At 36.5% G+C, this 21,711-nt stretch overlaps 1 protein-coding gene across 1 annotated transcript in view; it reads right to left on the bottom strand.

Moving 5' to 3' along the window:
• Positions 1–6,694: 6,694 nt before the first annotated feature.
• cdh26.1 (cadherin 26, tandem duplicate 1) overlaps positions 6,695–21,711 on the bottom strand; it is a 31,309-nt gene continuing 16,292 nt past the window's right edge. Inside the window, exons 8-18 of the mRNA XM_015364730.2 lie at positions 21,440–21,625; positions 20,759–21,024; positions 17,987–18,129; positions 17,425–17,658; positions 16,773–16,994; positions 15,763–15,893; positions 15,249–15,323; positions 14,834–14,914; positions 13,522–13,599; positions 12,733–12,822; positions 6,695–9,644 (exon numbers count right to left, since the gene is read on the bottom strand). Of these exons, the coding sequence (XP_015220216.2) occupies positions 9,426–9,644; positions 12,733–12,822; positions 13,522–13,599; positions 14,834–14,914; positions 15,249–15,323; positions 15,763–15,893; positions 16,773–16,994; positions 17,425–17,658; positions 17,987–18,129; positions 20,759–21,024; positions 21,440–21,625 (1,725 nt within the window). The 3' untranslated portion in view covers positions 6,695–9,425. The remainder of the gene's footprint in view (positions 9,645–12,732; positions 12,823–13,521; positions 13,600–14,833; positions 14,915–15,248; positions 15,324–15,762; positions 15,894–16,772; positions 16,995–17,424; positions 17,659–17,986; positions 18,130–20,758; positions 21,025–21,439; positions 21,626–21,711) is intronic.

Genomic DNA, 21,711 nt, shown 5'->3' on the forward strand with positions numbered 1-21,711 from the left:
TGTCAGAAAAACATCACAAAATAAAATCATGCTCATATTAGCTGTGCTTTATAAGAGTAGCATAGATATCATAGATAAGCTTGATGTTTTCAGACTTAAAAGCAAGAAAATCAAAATTTCACAAAAAGTATTGGACATGCATACTAATGAAAGCACATACAGTATTATACCAAAGCACAATTGTTTGAGTTTGATCGTGGAGACCACAAGATCCTTATTACTGCAACACAGTTGAAAAGGGTGTTAATACAGTATGTGTGTAAATAGTCATACTAGTTAGTATATAATGGTGGTGTTAGGTAAGAGATTGATTAGATGTTTAATTTCTACAGTACAACAAATAGTTACATCAACATAATAGGGGTCTTGTACAATTTCTAAATTTTAGATAATAACACTATTTAAATAATAACAATATGCCTTTTTTAATCTTCAATGAACAATTTTCGGTTAAGAAAGGTTAGTGGGTGCATTTTTAGAATTTTAACAAACAATTTTCGGTTAAAAAAGGTTAGTGGGTGCATTTTTAGAATAGGGAGGCAGTAGGTTCCCATATGCTTTGTGGCATCCGAGTTTGCAGAAAGAAAGGGAGATTTAACTGCACCTTGTATTGCATTTGGTTAGGAAGGTAACTTCTCTCTTCTTTTGGTTTTTGTAGTAGTTTTGTAGGAGTCAAATACTTGGTAACAGTCTGAGGTTTTTAGGACTTTAGGCCTCTTGGATGCCTTATTTGAAAGTTTGTATATAAGGTAACTTGTGTGTTGTATGTTTTTGCTGTGTGCAGTTTAATGTGTATATTTTCACTGCTCATAAATACTTGTTAAACCCAGTGTCCCTGAATTATTACTTTATTCACTAAATCTGTGCCAGAGAACAAAGAACTAATGAACCTCTAACCATATCAACCACTTGGCAATAATCATTTACAAGTTGTGGGTTATGAATTGATGTATTTATTAATCCGCTCAGTCATTTCCTGATATTTCATTATTTCCATAACGCCCTGCTTGTCACAATAGTTACTCTACATACTTTTACATTTTCACTGACGAAAATATATTGGCAACAGACATCATTGTGCAACATAACAAGGTGCACAGCCATCATTGCATAAGTTCCTGATACTGAACGCCCTTTTTGATTCACAGAGCTACGCCTGCACCCACCCTTACTGTTCAGTACTTCCTATTTCTTCAGAATTCTTCAAATTCACTAACATTGTCTTTGTCACAGTCACTTAATCCTGTATAGGCAAAACATTTTACTGTGTTCTCCTACTCAGGTCACCATACCCCGTTAAGCCGTTACCAAGCAACACACAGAAAATATATCTGTGAGGTGGTTATCGAGGTTTTGTATCTTTGCCACCATTCATTAGTAACAATCAAACAAATTCTTACAACCTTTAGTAATTATTACTTCTACAGACAATGTGAGAACCTTCAGCTTCATTAAATGAAATCCATACTGCCTACCTGTGAGGCTGACAAAGTGTTTAGTTTCTGTTATGGTGATTCAATGTTGACTTAAGTTTCTGAATAATTTGGTTGTTGGAATCTATCCAAACCAATGCTGACACATTTGTTTTTACATTTTTGATGTTCTTTACAAGTCAGTTCTTGGAAAGCAAACTGAGCTACAGTACTCTAAAACAAGCTACCACATCCCTACAGTCAAAAGGCCAAATTTTTCAATTTTTCAAGATTTGAAATAGAACTGACGTACAGTACCTCTAGATTTAGGATATAATTAATAAATACAGTCCAATCCAACAAATTCCTGAATGATATAAAGTGATAAAGCAAGGAGCTGTTTGTTTTTTAATTTATTTCTACTATTTATCCAGATACCAAAATTAATTTGCAATAAACAAATACAAATCAGATTCAGTGCCCAATTAATTTTGGAAACTATTGTGTAGAGTGAAAGATAAGGAGGGATAGCCAGCAGGACATGACACACACCAACACTTTCTGTGAAATTTAAAAGGGTGACAATCTATTGTACAGTGTTAACCATGGTTGTTGGCAAGAGTTTCATGTCCTGTGTGTGGATTTACGGCACATCTTAGCAAAGGCAGGGTAGAGTATTTCTTCTGTTGTTGTTATGCAAACATCTACATCATATTTCATGTTTTGAGCAGGATATGTAGCCTGGGAATTTTCCTGTGAAACTTTCTTTTCCCATATCCACTGACACTTTGCTCACCTGAGACACTCTATGTGGTAACTACTATTTAGGCATTATAGGGGAGTAGCCACATCTGAGGTTCCTTCAGTCATGTTCAATGTTGTAATGTAATACTTTTGCAACTATACTTATTTTTATCCTGAAGGAACACGGGTCTTCTGTTTTTCATTCTGCTGTAGCTCTTAATGACCAATATACTGCGGCCTTTAGTCCATAGGGCTATTATTACTTTATCTGCCATATAATACCTGAAAGGCTGTGGCTGCATTGAGGTGTGAGAGTCACTGAAATTAGTACAAAAGCATCTGTTGCTAATTGACAAGTGCAGTGGGACAAACAGAGAAACCAACCCATTCTTTAGAAGCAGGGTGGAGTAATCAAGAATGCTGACAGACAGATTCATGAAAGAGAAGCCAATTCCGACAATTGTTAAAAGAATTGTTGGTGAATTCTGCTGGTTGTAACATGCAGTATACTTGTGCTACACTATGCAAATACATTGGAAAAGTACCTAAACTGAATATTCTGAAATATTATAATTATTGGACACAACATTATTGGACACAACATTCTCAATATGCTGGATTAAACAGATATACTCTTAAAACATGTTTTTTTTTTGTTGACAAAATAGCAATTAAATTGTTCATATGGGGGGCTGGGGGGAAGGAGGGAGAAGAGAGAGTCCGCCCCTACTTCATGATCATCCAAATCAAACCTGACTGGAGCTCAGTATCTGAACCCTGTTAGAGAGAGCATGCTTTTCTGTGTTTTTTGGGAACCAGGGTTTACTGGGTGAAAGATGCCTCAGTTAGAAACATCTTTCCTGCTTAGGGTGCATTCTTATGGATAGGGATATAGGCTCCCATTTATTTTGTGGCATCCTGAGTGCAGAGAGAGAGATTTAAATGCAGGTTGCACTGCTTTTAGTTAGAAGGCACCTCATCTCTTGTGTGGCCTCTCTAGGCATATTAAGAGTTTAATGCTTAGTAGCAGTCTGGGGTTTTCTAGGTGGCCAGAATGTTAGGTCTCCAAAACACCTTGTTTGAAAATACTATACATAGAGTAGCTTGTGTGTTGTATGTTTTGTTGTGTGTAGTGTAGTTTGTGTTTTGTCGTAGTTATAAATACTTGTTTAACCGCGTCTGTCTGGATTATTACTCCTCTCAACAAAGCTGTGGCAAAGAACAAATTATACCAGCCACTTGGGTATATTGCTAGAAATCACTTACAAGTTGGGGGTTATGAATAATTGTTTCACTGATTGACTAAACTGCTTGGTCAATTCCTGATTTTCACCATTTTTGTAACCCCATTTGTAACAATATTTAAGACAAAAAAGAATAAATGCAATTATTTTGATTTACAAAAAATAATTTCATAGTACTGTATGATATAAATGGCATACAATACATTCTAAATATATTTCAGGTGAGACCATTATATAATTCCATATATTGTATATTTCTTAGCTGTATGGATACAGTATCTCTTTAAGAGTTAGTTAAGAATTTTACCTACTGTATACATGTAACAACTAATCGTCTGTATTTTTTTTTCCATTACGGGAATAATTTGCTGATTACTAACCACACCTATTTTTCTTCATGATCTCACAAAAATATTTCCAAATGCCAGTTTAATCACGCAAGCTTTTCTGTCAAAATGTGGTCAGGAGCCCCCAACTATCAATGTACTGTACAAACAAGTTTACATCTATACACACATTTATTACTTCTTAAAAGTATTATTGATAATACTAGTTTCACTCTTAAAGTTAATAGTGTATATTTAACTGAAAAATGAATAATCAAATGCAAAAGTACATTAAACAATTGATCAACAGGCAGTCTTATTAAGGCAGTTGTTTTCTTGAAATTACTATGTACTGTACATTGTGACATTAAAGAGCAAGGCATCCACATTCCTGAATTATTCCTTAGCATTTATTTTTTTAAATATTATAAACTGTTTGTTTTAAAAAAACAATATTTTTGTAAGCCAAAAAAGGAAACATTCAATTATTAGAATTGATTTTGTTCGCATTTGCCCCCATTATCTTGATCCAAAAGCTGCTTGTTCCTGGTAGGAGTTGTGCCAACCTGAAGTCAAAGGGACAGGGCGCAAGGTGGTTCTATATCTTGGATGGAGTGCCAGTATATTTGAGGACACACAAATACACACAAACTGTCCACAAAGACACAATTTCAAGATACTGATTAATCTACGCAGCAGAATTTTGGGCAGTGGAAGGAAACCAGCACTCCCTGAGAACACCCGAAAATTAGCATTTCATATTAGAAGTGCCCTATTATGCCCCCTTGTGATAAATGAAGGAACAGCCTGTGATAGAAATTCCAAGCAAGCGCACATTTTTGTATTGTACATATGACAAGGGGACTAATTCAGCTGTCAAACAGTAATTGAAATAAAATCCTTAATATTTTTTAGGCTATCATTGCACTGAAAAAAATCTATCTGTATTTTCTTGCTGTATTTATACCTATCACTGCTAATTTTTATGAAGGGCACTTCTACATACCCTTTTAAAGACCCTTTACACTTGTTGCAAAGCATGTTAGTAAGACTCATGCTCCATTGTTGGTCAAGTAAAGCTTGTTTTGTGAGAACAGAACACAGAAACCCTCAGGGTAGCTGCTCTCCTTAAAACATACAGTAACCTTGCAGGTTTTTCACCTACTGACAGTGCCACCTAATAGTTTATTAAAGAGGGATGTGCTTGTCAAAGTTGGTTGCTGCTCCTATTATACATTGGGAGACACATTCTGGGGTTTTCATTTACCCAAAAATGGCATCGACAGAAAGGATTCTATGGCATGCATATATGTATATCACATGTTCCTCTTACTGCTGGAGAAATGCAGTGCTTTGTATGAGAAGAAAAATTACAGCTTTTGAAATATAAAATATACTGAAACTAACATACAACACAAAAACACATATAATAACAGATCTAATTGAATGAACTGTAGTTTGAGACAAATTTCAGTTATTCTGAACTGAATATGCCTTACACTGAAATGATTGTGGTACATGCACAAGGTTTAAAGACACCCCAAAGACAATGCTAGTCCTTCACAAACAACCACAGATCAGAGAGCCTGATTCTGTTCCAATAATTAGTCAATGTTATTGATTTATTGAGGGCAGCACTGACATCTATTTGGTGATTGTTGTTGTGTGCTTTAATTTGTAAGGCTTTTTATCTAGTTTAGAGTAATTGGTGTGTCTGGGAGAGATTGGGACATTCAGCATGCTGTGGCTCAGTCAATACCCTTGTAGATGGGGATGGTTATCAGACTGTTGTTTGAGGGAAGAGAGGATCACTTGTCTGTCCTGAGGAATACTACTGATCACAGCCCGGCTTTTTTTAGGTTTTGCTCTCAGTACAAATGAAGGACAGTTCTCGCAAAGCAGTTTTAATGAAAGTGACGACATGACTTATTTATGGAAGTGATGTTTTGGTGCACGTTTGTTTAGCAGTCCATCACCTTTGACCAAAAAAGGAGGTACAAATGAGGGCTTTTATACTATACTGTAGTGCAGTATACTGTTTCTGACGGGAGGAGGTATGTTGCAGCTACAGCATGCGGCCACTAGAGGGCAGGGCGAGCCCACTTGTTCGCTTTAGTGCTACATTAAGTGGTCAGCGTAAGCACGTGGAACTAACTCTTCAGACATCAGTCGTGATACTTTGCAACTGAAACTGAAATTCCTTTTATGAGGCAAGTCAGGTGTGGTTCAAAAAGGATTTTGCGTTGGTGGTAGCCAAGGGATTATTAGTTGTTTTGTTTGACCAAGGAGGGGAAGAATGTGGGTTTTTTTTGTTAAAAAGGATAGTGCTCCAGTTTTTTTTGAGACGCTAAGACGCTGTAGTGCATTAAAGCAAAAGGTTTGCGTTGACTGGTGTTTACTTCTTCATTATATAAGTCTTCCTATCTATGAATAAAAGTTGGAAATTTTGTCAATGGAACTGCAGAGCAATTATCTATAGTATTGGTATTATTACACAGCTCTTTTCTGGACATTCTATTCAAAGTGCATTACAGATAATGGGGACTCCTCTCCACCACCAGTGTGTAACCCCACCTGAATGATTCCACGGCAGCCAAACTGCGCCAGAACAAACTTTCAGCCATTCACATCCTAATCAAAGTACCAATTATGAATTTCAATAATTGTAACTCAGATTGTGATTTTTTTAAATGCCCATTTATGGATTTTACAGATTGGCTATTATATACCACACAAGCTAAATTAAACTAAAAGAGTTGCAGTTCCAAGTAGTTAGACATAGTAGCATTGATTGGGAATTGTATGTATTTGCAATAACTGGATACTACAAAGCAATATTTGCTACAATATTTGCTTATAATTCGTACCATACTCAATTAACAAGTTGTATTTTGAAGTCATACAAATGTAAATTGCGTCTTCAAATTCTGCAACAGAATGTAAAAACTTAAAGTTTAACACACAACCCTTTAAGTCCATAACTTTTATTAAGGCTTGCTTAGGTAGAAAAAATTTAGGAAACATGGAACTTTTGATACAAATTCCAATATAGACATTTTTAAGGACGCAACCATACAATTCTTTCTATTTCCTTACAATGATGTCTGTAATGCAGTGTTAAATGTATTTACAAGAATACTATATTTAAAAAATATAATATAAAGGTCTAAAAGCCCAGGTTTAATGTTTTACACATCTAAAATCAAAATACCTATATTGTCTTAAGTTAAAAAATAACATTCCATAAAACTGTACCAGAATACTGCAGTATTTACATACCAGTCAACATTTGCTTTTACAAAAAATAACCCCAAATACTGTTGCATTTTAACAATGTATTGTATACCACTATTTATAACTCTACTACCCAACAACAAACATAATGAAAAACAGCAAAGTTTTTTTACAGATGCTTTGCTGTTCACATCTATTTTTTAACAGAAAATTGAGAAATTACCATCACCTTCTCTAAAGAAACAGATCATTGTGACAAGAAAGCTGGTATTGTACTTCAGCTTTATGTTATGTAATTTCTAAGGTCATGCAGTGTTTCAGTAAAAAAAAGGGATGGCTGTATTTTAAAGTATATCTGAAAGAGTTTCAGCAAGAAAATGTAACTTAGGCACAACTGGGAAAAGACTATCATGGTAACCTCATGCACTCATTTATAAATGTAATCTGTTTGATGAAATATGATGTTTTTAATATTTCAATGCATAGTGTACAGTATAGTTAAGAGTCTGAAAAAGCAAAAGATTATTGCTATTTAAAATAGTGCATATTTAGCATGTATTTGGCTTCTTAATTCTATATTATTTGCATACAGTTTGCTATGGTCTTCTAACTAAATTAGATCAACATCAGTGTTGTTTACCTTTCACTGTGGATTTAACCTCTACTTTTTCCTTTACTGTCTTTTTTACTGTCAATTTGATCACCTCATATTTCCTTGTACAGTAATATAATTGCTTACCTATAATGCAATATCATATAATTCTTTCTTTTGAAGTTTCCAATTCTTTTTCTATGGGCATACAATGTCTGCAAGACAAAATCTTTAAATTGACTAATACAGAACGCCACCTATCTTGTCTGATTTGAGGTTCTGCTTTATGGACCTGATTCCGCCCCTCAAATGTGCTTTCTTCCAGTTTACCCATTCCATCACCTTAGCAAGTTATTCACCCATGATATGAATCATGAGATTGCCTCTTCCTTAAATAATTACTGTCCTTGATTCTGTTTTTGAGGGATGTTTAGGCAGTATTATGCTTCATGATTACATTTACATGTAGAATGAAATCAAACAAAAGAAAATCACCTGCTTTTCTTTCTGTTGCTTTCTCTAAGCTTTCATTAATATTTGCTACCATCTCCATTAGTTAAGAACAAATGAAAAGTCCCATCTTGCTTGTTTGATTGGTCAGTTCCTCAGTGAGTCTAAAAGTCTGATTCACCTGGTTGGGAAGCCTATTCTAGAAACTCAAAACCTTAAGTAAAGAAATGTCTCGATTCTCCATCTAAATGTTTCCTAAGGGCTTTATTCTTAATTTACAAAACAATGTTGCATTTTTCACCTCCAAGTCTGAAGGACTCCACTGGGTTGTTCCTATCTCTAGCCCTTATGATTTATACACTTGAAAAGAATCTCTCAAACTCCTTTGTTCTAAAAATAGTTTGTTCTACGTTCTTTAAGGTGTTTGCATGTGACAATCCCTAGTAACTATTGTACTCATTTTTTTACTGCTTTTGAACTCTTTCTAAAGCTATAACCTTTTAGTTATGATGACCAAAACTGGGTATCATTATAAATGTCATTATAATTATTATGGAAAGCCTGGGCATAACTTCTTTTGATTGAAATTCTACAGATTTTGTCCTATCCAATAAACTCAAGCATTACAAGCATTTTGAGTTTTTTGCTATCTCTCATTGTTTAATGAGGACATCTACAGGTATCTAAAGGAAATACATTTCTTTTTGTCAGACTCATCCGATATGTATGATATGGCGACATGTACAGTGTATATTCCTATTTCTGTCTCTGGTATAGATCAGAAACGTACTGAAACTTAAAGGGTTTTATCAAAACCTTTCTGAAATCTAAAGTTAGCATGTTACATCCTTAAATAATATTGTTTGTCACACTGTGGGTCACATACAGTAAATAGTAAGTCAGTTAAGACCTTTCTCTTCTAAACCCTTCTTAGCTATCTCTAACCATTATTTTGTACACATTATCATATGTTTTTTCTGTCATTTCCATTAATTACCAGGAAAAGACATCAGACAGGTTCAGATTTTGTCCCTATAAAAGAAGTGGTGTTTAATTTTCAGTTCTATCATCTGTGGGTACAATCTGTGGGTACAATTCCCATTTTCAGTGACAATTGAAACTGTTAAATATGAAAAACACAGCTCTGAAGACAAAATATACTGTGCTTTTGCCATGTAACATGTCTTTCTACAGCTCTTTATACCACAAAAGGATAAGTAGTTTTTTTCAAACTGCTGGAATGGCATTAAGTGTTCTGAAGCAAAGTTTAATTTCCATGACTTTTTTCAACTTGACCCCTATTGCAAGGGTTTTACTTTAAAATTCCAAGTGTGGCAGCTCGTATCATTACTCATATTTCATTGCACTGCATGTTGCTTAGTTTTTGCACAACAGTTGCACAAGACCTTTGTTCAAAAAATGTTCATAATTTCATGCCTTTCTCCTGCATAGTCTGGTGGCATATCCTGTCCAGCGTATTGAACCTTGGCCCTAGGTTGTGAAGGAAATTCAAGCTATTGGAGCTGTTGGCAATGGAGAGCCGATCCAGAGACTGGTGCCGGCTGTCCTGACCCTCGTAGGCGTAGATGTGTGGAAGATTTTGTGTGACATCATCCTCGATATCTCTCAACTGGTACAGCCGCTGAGGAGGGAAAATTGTATCAGTCACTGCCTGCAAATAAGCTCTTATAAAGTGCACTATATCAGTTAAATCGAGGAAGAATCTTGAACTCATGCACTAGAAAAATAAAAGTTTACAAGAGAAGTTTACAAGAGAAGGCAATCATTCAATATACTTTATTCATTTTAAATAGTGGTAGCTTATTGATCTGAGGATCTGATCTAGACATTTCTTGAAGGGGATTCTGTGACTGATCTTGAATTACATCCTGACAGTGTGCTTCAGACACCTATGCACCTTTGTGTAAAGAGATGTTGGCAATTTGCAGACCAAAATAAGCTATCTTTATTTTATTTTTTTGCCCATGCATCCTTGTGTAAAAACATGAAAGACCCTCAATCTTCTCTAGCCTAAACCAAGTTATTCTGGAAGCTCCTCTTTCAGCTACTTTCAGGGAAACGCTCTTTTTAACAAGCTGAACAAAAATGCATGCAATATTCTAAGTATAATCCTAAAAACCCATCCTTTGATTTAAATTCAATACATTTCCTGAACATGGGAAAAAAAACACATTTTTGATCATTTCCCTACATTGCCTAGAGCTTGTAAAGGAGCCAAAAATGACAAGTCAACACAGACTCCTAAAGCCTTTTCCTGATTTGCCTTAAGGAAATGTATCAAGTTAAACAACACCTGATGTTCTTAAATCCATGTTGACTGGGACCTATTATCGTGCTGGCTAGAACATGCTACTTGAAATTCACTTTTGAGTTTTTATCTTATTTCTACATACAAGGATAATTTACTTTGTAGGTTACAGGCTTTTGGTACTAGTAGTAAGATTCTGTCCATGTGTTTCAGTCCTGTGATACAAAGTGTAACAAGTATGGAATAACTATCTGGTATGACTACCTTTCTGTGCAATTCAAAGCCAATATTTTCAGACCCTTGAGGATTGATTCTAAGATAGTGGGGCAGCCATTTGAGCAGAGCTTTCAGACTTCTTATATTAAAGAGTCTGTTGACATTAGCTGTTAGAATTCCTTCTGATCCCTCTCATGTTCTACATGAAGAATATCTGTAAAGGCCTTCAAACAGAGTTCCTTAAGGTAGGCTTAACACAATCAGAATTTCTTTTATCAGACACTTAAACCACTAAATCGATAAATTAGTTCACAATAAATAAATAATGGAATATGGGTTATCAATGGATTAGGAACAAGTAAAGGTTTATTCCACCCTGAAAAGAGAAGAAAAAAACCACAACATTTCAGCTGTTGAGCCTTCTTTGGGTGTTATACTACTTGAACTAATCAGTGGATTATGTGCAAAATTAATGTGTGATCATATGGGCTTAGTGTAATTGTGGGGTGTAAATTTAAATGTATGTGCAGTTGTGTGGATTCCTGAAGAAGTGGTGTGAAATTAATATGGGTACATGTCTGTTTTGTAATGTAATGTTTACTTGTACTATGTGTAGGTTTCTGTGTGTGTACAACATAGCTACTTTGATGCAAGACAAATTTCTGAGAAATCGGACAACGGAATATCGTTGTATTGTATCATATCCTCTGCGTCTGTGTTCTGTGTTCTTAAGCATTTCCCGCAGAAAACAACACCACGACTGCGTCTTCACCTGCTGTGGCCAGTAACCTGCATGCTCTGCGGGCAAAGTCAGCCATCTTGGCTCCTGTTGTATGTGAAGGGACTGTGTTGTATGCAATACCTGCTGTATTTCACAGAAGAGTATACCAGGTGACTGTTCTGTGAACTCCTAAAAGTAACCAGTTTATTGTTTTGGTTTTGGATTGCCTTGTAAGAAAATTAATCTTATGATGCCCTTATGTTATTTTATGGGGTTTTGTTTTTGTTGTTTTGCCATCCTGAAAACATATGGAAATAAACAGTGAGTGCTTTACCTAGCTTTAATCCTTTACCATGAAACACCCCAACTGGGAGGAATAGAAGACACTCAGTCACTGAGGAATATTAAATTCTGTTTGTGTCTCGCCCTCTGCAGCCAGAGGTGCTCCTTCTCTGTCTTGTCTCTTGTTTCCGCTGCTTTGCTGTCCTTCCGGTGTCTCTCTCTCTCTCTGGGGCTATATATTTCTGGGTCTTTCATCTGCCTTCGCTCAGCATTGACGTTCGGATGTCCTGAAACCCGCCTAGCACCAGGTCGCCCCACGTCCGCTACCTGAGGGCATAGGTTTCTATACGGCATTTCCTGAACAGCTGAGCCCGGGCTAACCCCTGTCTCGCCGCTACACATAGGGTCTTCATGCTCTCCTGTCTTTCCACGGTTCATCCTTTCCGACTTCCGTGACAGTTTGGGTGCTAGATAAGCCTAGATTAGATTTGCATGGTGTATTTTGAATTATTTTCTACAGTTAGCTTTTAAGAAAGTTCTTGGGTAATCTTCCATAGTGTGTGGTCTAACAAATTTGTAGGATTCTTTTTTTTTTCACTGTAACTGTGCATTACAGACTACAGTAATTCAATATAAAAAAAAACAAAAGAAGTGGATGCATATCATGTTGTCACAAACACATTCAGCTGTGCAGTCAAGTACAGGAACTGTTGAACATCAATTACTTGTCCAAAAACTCTTGCTTTGACAATTGTTAACTTTAATTCAAAGCTGAAACTTATATTGAGGAAACTAAATTAATTTAGCAATGCCTTATTACATCCATGATCAGCTCAATCGAGATACAAAGCAAAAACAAGTTGCTGCTTGTAGCTGGCATGTAAAGTGAGAACTATAATTAACACATAATAAAAGCTGTTTCCCTGGATAAACAGGTGGTTTTAGCTCAGGGGGGTTTGGTGCTGTGCTTCTTCTATAAATCTCTCTATTCAGAAAGGATTTACTTAATGCAAATGTCTCCCAGTCTTTTAGCCATTATGAACACCCTGTAATTGTGTACAATTGCGTACACATGCACATACAGATGTGAAAATGAAGTATATTATGATGTGCATAATATAAGCTAAAAGGTTTTAAGAATTTCAAAGTATATTGATTCTGATGGGGTTTGCAAACCTATGCATAGACAGTGACATGCCGACACTACTGGACTATAATTTAAAAAATGAACTGGTTTCCTACCCTTGTTATGTGTTCTTGTAGTTCATTCTGTGCGGCGTCAAAACCATGCAGTCTCATGCTGTTAGATCTGGAGTATTTTAAAGTTCCATCCTGAAAATGAGCGATAAAAGTCACCATGACTTAATGTATGAAAATGATTTAAAAAATGTAAAAGGCAGATCTACAAATGGAGCCCAGTGTGTAAAAGTTGTTTATTGAGCTGAACTGTTCATATTTGAATGAAGAACTAGAAATAGACAATTTAGTTAAAATCTATTATTTCACTTATACAGCAAAAGGAAAAAAACAACAACATTTTGCTGAGTAACTTTCAACTATCTTATCATACAAAATGTATCCAGGAAACACTGAAGCAACCGAACAGATTGAGACTGCTCAGTCCAGATTGTTAGGCAAGTGTACCCAATCCTAGGGCTGCAAACTGGTAAATTGGTCCATTTAATCCAGTAATAAACTAATTGACAATGGATTGAAAACCTGTAGACCACCAGCCCACCTGAGCAGGGACCCCTGTTCTGGGTAAAGACTAGGCAACCCCAAAGGTTTCCTGTTTGTGTTCCATCCAATCTCAGTTAAACCCTCTCTTGAAATTAGCGCACACTCAATTAGACCTCTTCATTTGTTTTCTGATCTGAAAGAGTAAATGATTTTAAACTAACTGTCAATTTAAAAACTGTTTAACATTTGCCACTTTTTAAGAGGGTGGAGCTCAGCTGTAACAAATATGAGAATACACTGGAGTACGGAGAGCCTGGTTTTTGAAGTCTACCTACAGAATACAGTACTCACTTCATTGATATTCATTCTGCTATTCCACAGGCTTTGACGAGATTGTGAACGAGTGGGAATCTCATGTAGTAGTGTTCCCTTAAATATAGATCAAATGATATATTTAAAATGATTAGCATAATGAAATTTAAAAATAAGACAAAGCAAATAATACCCTTGCAATAAATGCTTATTGTAATCCTAATTCATTTACAAAGTCTTTAGTTTCAAATGGATTAAATACATTTGCTTCTGTTTTTTTATTATTCATCTAAGTACAAATAAAGTGGAATGCTAAATAAACTGGCATTAGTATCAATTACTTAATGCCTCTTTGGAAGCAACACATATAAGTGCTTTAGACATGAAGCTGACAGACACAGGCAACATTAATTTGAAAAGTCAGCTGTGGAACTTGGTATAATTTTACAACATAATTACCATATAAATTCATGCCCAGCCAATCCTGGGTATGGGTAGCCAGGCATCGTATAGTGTATACGATCGTAAATATTGTTGCAAACACAACAGCTACCACATTACATTTAAAATTGTGTTCACTGCCCTGAAGGAATCAGGAATGAATGTGTCTCCTTTGTGCTAAAACAGTCAGTTCATCCATTAATTTTCTAATTTACCTATTCATTCATCATTATGAAATTAATGAACTGCATACAAACTTGCAGCACATCCAGACAATTAGAGAAGTCAGTGAAATTTAAACTCCTGAAAATTCATTTTCTACTGTCAAACAATTATCTTGTAAGTTCTACAGCTAACATGCTAATTGTTAAGCAAACAATTTATCCTGAAAGCTGATTTAAACATTCACATGTAAGTCTACACGAATGAATGAACTGTTTTGTCATCGTACCTGTATGTACTGATGAGTGAGTTAATTGAATGAATTAATCTGTAATCTCGCCAATGACAAAGGAAGATTAAATTAGGAGTTATGGCACTGCTTTGTTGCTACAGGTGTATGTTTAATTCCCTGTTAACAAATCATCCAAAACTAAAACAATTCCCCAAGAAGAACTCAATTTACCAAGAAACTGAAACACTGAGACTGAGATTGAATATTTGGTGGAAATGCATCATGAAACCTTTTTTAGAGCAACTTTCAAAGCACTTTCCTGAAGGAGCAAAATGTACTCTATTTTGTCTTTCTGAGCATAGTTCATCTAAAGTCTCAAAAACGACATTTAAAACTGCAAACTTAGCTTCGAAAATTCCCACATTAATTGACCTAATAACTTAACCAATCCAGACCATAATTGTGCAAACCCTTCCAAACTAATATGCCTAATAACAGGAAACTCCTCCTACTCACCGAATTTATGCCGTTCCTATACATCGTGCCATCAGTCTCATCAGACCTCATCCCTGACCAGGGACGAATCTGAGCGTGCAGCTGAGGCAAATATGTAAAAGATGAGAATTATTTTAAAAAATGAACAGTCTTTTCAAATTACTTTGAGATTCCTTCATGAATGACTCTAGTCAGCCTATAGTATGTATTTCTCTAACAAAGAAGTTTTTAAAAGGAGATACACTGAGTAAGTAAAGTAAAAAAAATACATATGATTCCAAAATAACATCTTACATTTTTTCTGTTTACTTTGCAATGTAGAGTCATTTTTTTCTTACTTTCCAAACTATCATCGCGGCATTAATAAAACTAGTCAGAAATCCTGTATTGGAAGACGGGTAGACAGTTAACACTATAGCGCCGTCGGTCTCCTTACCGGCAGTGTTGCCTGCTTCACTCCATCCGTAGCTCCATTACTGCCCATGACATTCATAATGATTGTCTGCCCGGTCTAAAGGGGTTTCAAACTTAATATTACCTTTTTATAATTCAGTAAGATATTTTGGGATATCCCCCCAAACACAGGAGTACATATCCTCCTCAATGACATACAGCTGTTCCCAATCACTATCACCACAAAATTAGCTATATTGTATGTAAATATCAAACTCAAACAGCTCCCTTCACATTTGTCTCAGGCTTCACTCCCTCACCCCATCTCCACCTGCTTCTCCTTCAGGGTGGGATCGACCTTTCTCAACAAATTTATCAAACACATACAAAGCATTCAATTATTGGAATGTTGTTGCCCCTAGTGAATCACCGTTAATCTTATTAACCACAACACACCCATTGCAATGTTGCCACAAAACTATGATCTACCTATTCTGAAATCGAGAAAACAATTAAAAAGTTATTTGGGGTCTAATCCCAGTGAATGTTGCTCTCACCTGACTCATGGACCCCCCACCCTCTTCATTGTATTTAATGAGAGTTTGGTTTCCTTCATCCTGGCCATAGATGGGGATTTTTTTTAAAGTCTCCCTTCCACTGCTGCATAGCAGACATAGGCACAGAAGAACTGCAGTACAGCGGGAAAGAGGGCAAAACGTACTTTGAGAGACAAAGACTAAATGTTGTTGTTTTTTCTGCAGTACCATTTATTGTTCTTCATGGTCACCTGAACTCTCTAACTGTATCCTGAGTAGGATTAGATAATGAGATACCTGGTTATACAGAAACAGTCCATATACTGTACTGTATTATACTTACAAACATTAACAAATCAACCAGAAAGCATGACATAAATCTGAAAAGCTGAAAAGTTTTCAGATTATACCCCTCTTACCATATTTAAAGGCAAAAACATGGCACGCGGCACTTCAGATAGCAAATACATTTTTGGCCTGAGTTCAGGACTCTATTTAAATTCAGTGTTTTTTCTCCCTTTAGCTATCTGTTTATTAACGAGTTTAGCTGTCCTGACTTGCCTGATCTAAACATTAGTCACTATGCCTCTGCAACACGGTATAAACTGCATTGAGTTGAAAAGCTGTGAATACACTGTCTCTCTAGCAATTGTCAAACAGTCACAGTTGTCACTCTCACACTGTGATAACAATCACAGGTGTATCCTTAGAGGAAATTCTTAAAGAACAAAGCATGAAGCAAATAAACATACAAGTTTACTAAGTGTTGGGATTTGTACAGTATAAGTGCTGAATATTTTTGTGGTTACATTAGTAAAACTGAGCAGACATTCGCCAGAACAAACATACGGTAAAACCTTAACTAAATAATATTTGAAGTGGAATCATTTTGAAAACATTTTCTTTGTGGGGTACTTTCTGAAAAATACAAAGTGTTGCTCACTTGGTAAAGAATAAAATGAAAATATGGTATTCCATTTTACTATTCATTGCTTGTCAATGGTAAATTTGTCAGCACAGGAGTTACTTACGCAGAAGAAGGAGCAGAGAGCTTAACAGAATTCCAATGGCAGCACCACCTAGAGCTGAGGACTTAGCTTTCAAGGGTCTACAATGGTTCATTCCTTCACAATCGCAGACCTGTACATACAGATTCTCCTCTGCAGACTGACCCTGCTTATCCTCGATTTTTAAAGGCACACTGTAATTTCCATTCGGAAGACGCTGTAGACTCCTGAGATCAACTGAATCTCCTGCGAGCAAAGACAACACAAAGCAAATGCCTCTAAAGCAATCACTCATTCAGTGATTGCTGAAGCACTGAAAACCGGGTGACATACACAAAACCGAGATAAGCTCAACAATTTTGAAATATTTCTTCTTAAAAAAAATACATTCTACTAGATTTAAATTCAAATTCAATAAAAATCCAATACCTTATAAATAACATCTCTAGCCTATGTGTGCAGACATGCCATTAGTCTAATTTCTATCTGTTTTTGTACCATTTACTTTGGCACACTTGCTGTATATTTGATGACAATTCTGAAAGTTCGTTTTTCAGTGAATATCTAGAAAACACTTTTGTGTAACAGAAAGTTTTATTGTCGATTTTCACCTCTGCGGGAACCTTAATTCATTATTCATTCATGAGACAACTGCCTGTGTCGTGGCACTGCTCACCACTTGTTTGATCCAGTTTCCATTTTGTTTTCACATCCTGGCCTTTGTCCAGCAGCTCATAAGCGAAAGGCCCTGCATAGGGCTCAATGTCTTTGTCCCCAGCCGTGACTGTCACTGAGTTTTGATCCAAGTCTCCACATATGTGCACGTTTTTTGTGATGAGGTAGGGCTTGTTGTCATTGACGTCGCTCAGGTGAATTAAAACAGTGGCTGTGGTGGTTGCTGGTGGATCACCTAGACAGCACAGGAATTATTGTAAAACCTTACATGTTATTTGCAAAGCAAAAGCAACGTATTTCAGCTATTAAACTTCTGAAGCTAAATATTAACAATCAGAAATGACCTTTATCTTCCTCCTTGAAACTACAGTACCTCTCTGTACTTATGAAATCTTACCTATTGGAAGATGTGACATTTTGACATGTTTAAATATCAAAAGCACAGATTGAAAAACAGAAATAGCTATTAAAGTGTTTTTACTCTGTTATAATATAATTCTAGCACTCGCTAGGTATTGTTTTTTAATTTTGTCTTGTATTTATAATACCATGAGGCTACTTACCATCATCAATAGCATGTACAACAATTGCATATATGCTGTTATTAACAAAGGGTGATTCTCTGTCCATCTCCTTGATATTTGTAATCTGGCCTGTCTGTTCATTAACAGCAACCCAGTTAGCAGGATCTGATACCAATTCATACCTTCAAACAAGTGAAAGAAAATTATTCTCATTTTAATATTATTGTTGTTGTTGTTGTTGTTGTTGAAAAAATCTTATGGATCACCCCCACACTCACTAAATAGATACATTCTTACACACTGTACATCTCATTTTTCTCCTTCGTTTCCATAACCATGGAGCCTTTCTCACATGGTGGAGCTCAGCCTAAATATTCCCAGTAGTTCAAGTACTGTAGATAGCTGTGTCAGCATGCATAGGCTGCTAAGGAACAAGTAAAAGTATTCCATGCTGAAAAGAGAAGAAAAGGAACACAAAAGAAACTGCAAAGGCTGTGGAGCCTTCTTTGGGTGTGAGAGAGAGGAAAACCGGCAGCTGTTAAAGCAGGGGAGAACAAAACCCGGGAGCAGGAGAGAAGCAGAGTGAAGATTCAGGTGGTGTGAAGTCAAGAGAGGTGTAAAGTCAAAACCTGCAAACGTGTAGAGATCCCTGTTCTTTTGCATACATATTCACATTTAAAAGTCTTTAAAGTAATGTGTTCAAGCTGTGGAGTGCAGTGAAAGTTTAAATTTCATACAAAATGTGGGAAATTAGAGATTTAATTTTTTGGTGCATAGAGTTCGTTAATATCATTATGACGCGTTGGTTAGCTACAATGTTTATTTTTTTAAAATGTGACTCGACAATGGAAATACTGGGCTTCCTCTTTCTACATTTCACAGTGGACGTAACCTTTACTTTCTCTGTGATATATTATGTTTGTTCATTTCAACTGCATTGCTTGTTGCCCTTTGGGAAGAAGGGGGTGACTTGTTATAGCAACCGAAGGTTTCAATACTGGACAAATCCCTGTAAAATAAACACATCACTTTTTTCCTCTCTGGCAAATATAATAAAAGAAGCTGAAGTACATGACCTCACAAGATGCAACATTGTCGATGCCCCTGGTGTATTACTGAAAGCCCGAATAATGACAAGGTTCAAGGGTTATTTATGAAGTGATTGGGAAAAAAAAAAGAACCACAGCTGGGAAGCACCACTCAGGCTACAAGAAACTACTGAACCATCCTGTGCAGAGCTGCATTAACTAATAATGGCTGAGGGTCCCATTACTCTGCAAACACTTGCAGTTATCAAGTGGAACTGATAGAGCAAAGTGTTGTTGCTGTCATCCCCACTGGAGGTGGACTAACTCAAAAATAAGACAATTCTCCTTTTTTTGAGGCAGTTTACTTTTTAACAAACGCATCCAAACAGTTTCCAATGTTGAGTTATGTCTTACATTTTGTATTGTATATTCTGCCAACTTTATATACAAGTATTTCAGCTTTTTTTTTCTGAGACTGATCATAAGTCATAAGTTAAAAGAATAACAGGTACACACCCACCTACCTACCCTCAACAGACACACACCTACCTTCAACAGAAACACACCCAAACTGCCAAATAGCATTTCACTACCATTCTTCTAAAATGGATTAAAGATGGTGGATTCTCCTAGAGCCTAATGTATTCTGAAGCCTGGTTGCAGGTGTTCCTTAAGGGTATTCATATTTTGCTTGGAGTGTGTCAGATAATTTAGTGAGAGTAAATCAGGAACTGTACACACTGTACAAGATTAGTCTTGCTGGCAAATTCTGTAAATTGTTTATAATTCCAATTCCTGTCTATATAAATATTTTCAAAAGTAAGTGGTATCTAATGCAACAAATACATTGGGAATCACATCTTAATATAGATTCATTTTTGCTATTGCATTCGTTAAGGCAAATCCTAATTCATGCTAAATGAATTTAACCTTGAGATGTAATAAAAGTGTATTTGGTATAACTCGTCTGACTGAGGGAACAGCAGTCTGCCCATGACAAACAGGCTGGAAGGACCCCCAAAAGAGAATAAGGGAAACCTATAACTCTAATGCACAAATCTTCAATGAATGGAGTTCAGATATATGTGAGGCTTTAGAGGAATAATAATTATATCAATAGTTTTTGATGGAGGTTGAATGAAATTCCACAAAAGGCTGCAGGAAATACTGCACTGACCTGGACAGAGTATCAATGCAGAGGTTGGCTTGGTAGCTTTATCAGTGAATGGACAGAATGGCTGACTGAGACAAGTAAAGGGTAAGGATAAGACACTCAATGATCCAATAATTATCGTGCATGTTTTTGTTTCTTCTGTAATTTTTTTACTTTACATTTTTGTCTTTTTTTTGTCCTTCTCACTATGCGCAGTGTCCCTGGGCCCAGCAGAGACCGATGCTGTGTGCTCACAGCCACAGGGCAGCCAGGGGAGGGTTCCTGTGGGACTATGGGAACAGCAGGAGAGAAAGGGAAGGGAGATAGACCAGAGATAGGCTGGGGCCAATAGGTGCATTAAGTTGGACACCTGATGATGAAATAGAGCAGAGGGGGGAGGGAGAAGGAGAGAGAGAGGGGAGCGAACAGGGAATTGAGGTAAGATGTGTATATTTAGGAGGGGTTGGAGCTGTTAGGAATTTGACCTCTGTTTGAACCTCTGTTTTAAAAAACATTGTAAAACACATTTCATTTGATTAGTACAGTCAATGCTTTTACAGCATAGTGATGTTCTGCATTAATTAAATATGAATTCCTTCAAGTTACCATACTGTAAATATTTGTACCCACCTCATTTTACTCAGATGTGTTTCGTCATCCTTGGCGACAAGTGTCGTCAGAACTGTGCCTGGCTTCGCCGCCTCAGAGACATACACAGGTTTAAGACCTTGAAACACAGGGGCGTCATTAATATTTTTCACAGCTACAGACACGTTAACAGTCTGTGGCCCATATAGATTCCGATGGGAAGCTGTGCCAGGGCAAGTGAATAGTGGCTCTTCATTCTCAACTGCAATCACTAAATTCTTCAAAGAGGCTTCCTCATAATCTTTAGCCTGAAAGAAAAGGTAATACAATTATTTTCATACTTAACACTTGGTGTTCGGCATATGGAGACATTGTTGCTGTTAGCAACAATGGAAGGTCGTCTTCTTTTATTGGATGGAATGGTGGCATCCTTTGCAGCCTAATGCATATGTGCTTTAGTTTGTGGATAATCCTAAGATATACAGCATTACACAGCATTCATTACTGTGCAAACATACAGTATTGAAAGCATTTTTGTGTAGAAAGCAGAATTAAAAACACATATTTTTGCTTATGCCCAACTTTATTCTCATGAAATTGAGGTGAACATAAATTGAAATGAAAGCACATCAGCTGTCTGTGCCCCTCTCCACTTCATGTGCCAAAGTAAGAACTATCTGAGGCAACAATAGGGAACGCACTGGTATGTCTGAACTAACCTACCTTGATAACTGACAGGATTCCTTCATTGGTGGTTTTGTTGGTCTCTATTTGGAAATTGCCATTGTCATTGCCTGACAAAATTTTGAACACGGCATTTGATGCAGGTGTGTTTGGGTTGTCTTCATCTTTCACAGCCATCCTCAGGATAACCACATTCACATCCCCCTCGTGCACTTCGGCCTCATACTAAAAGGAAGGCATAGTATGCTGACAGTCACTGATAACAAAGCACAAATGTTTCCATATTTTTGAGTCGCAGATGTGCAGAATTA

The sequence above is a fragment of the Lepisosteus oculatus genome, chromosome 16 (assembly GCF_040954835.1).
Source record: "Lepisosteus oculatus isolate fLepOcu1 chromosome 16, fLepOcu1.hap2, whole genome shotgun sequence".
NCBI classification, from domain to species: Eukaryota; Metazoa; Chordata; class Actinopteri; order Semionotiformes; family Lepisosteidae; genus Lepisosteus; species Lepisosteus oculatus.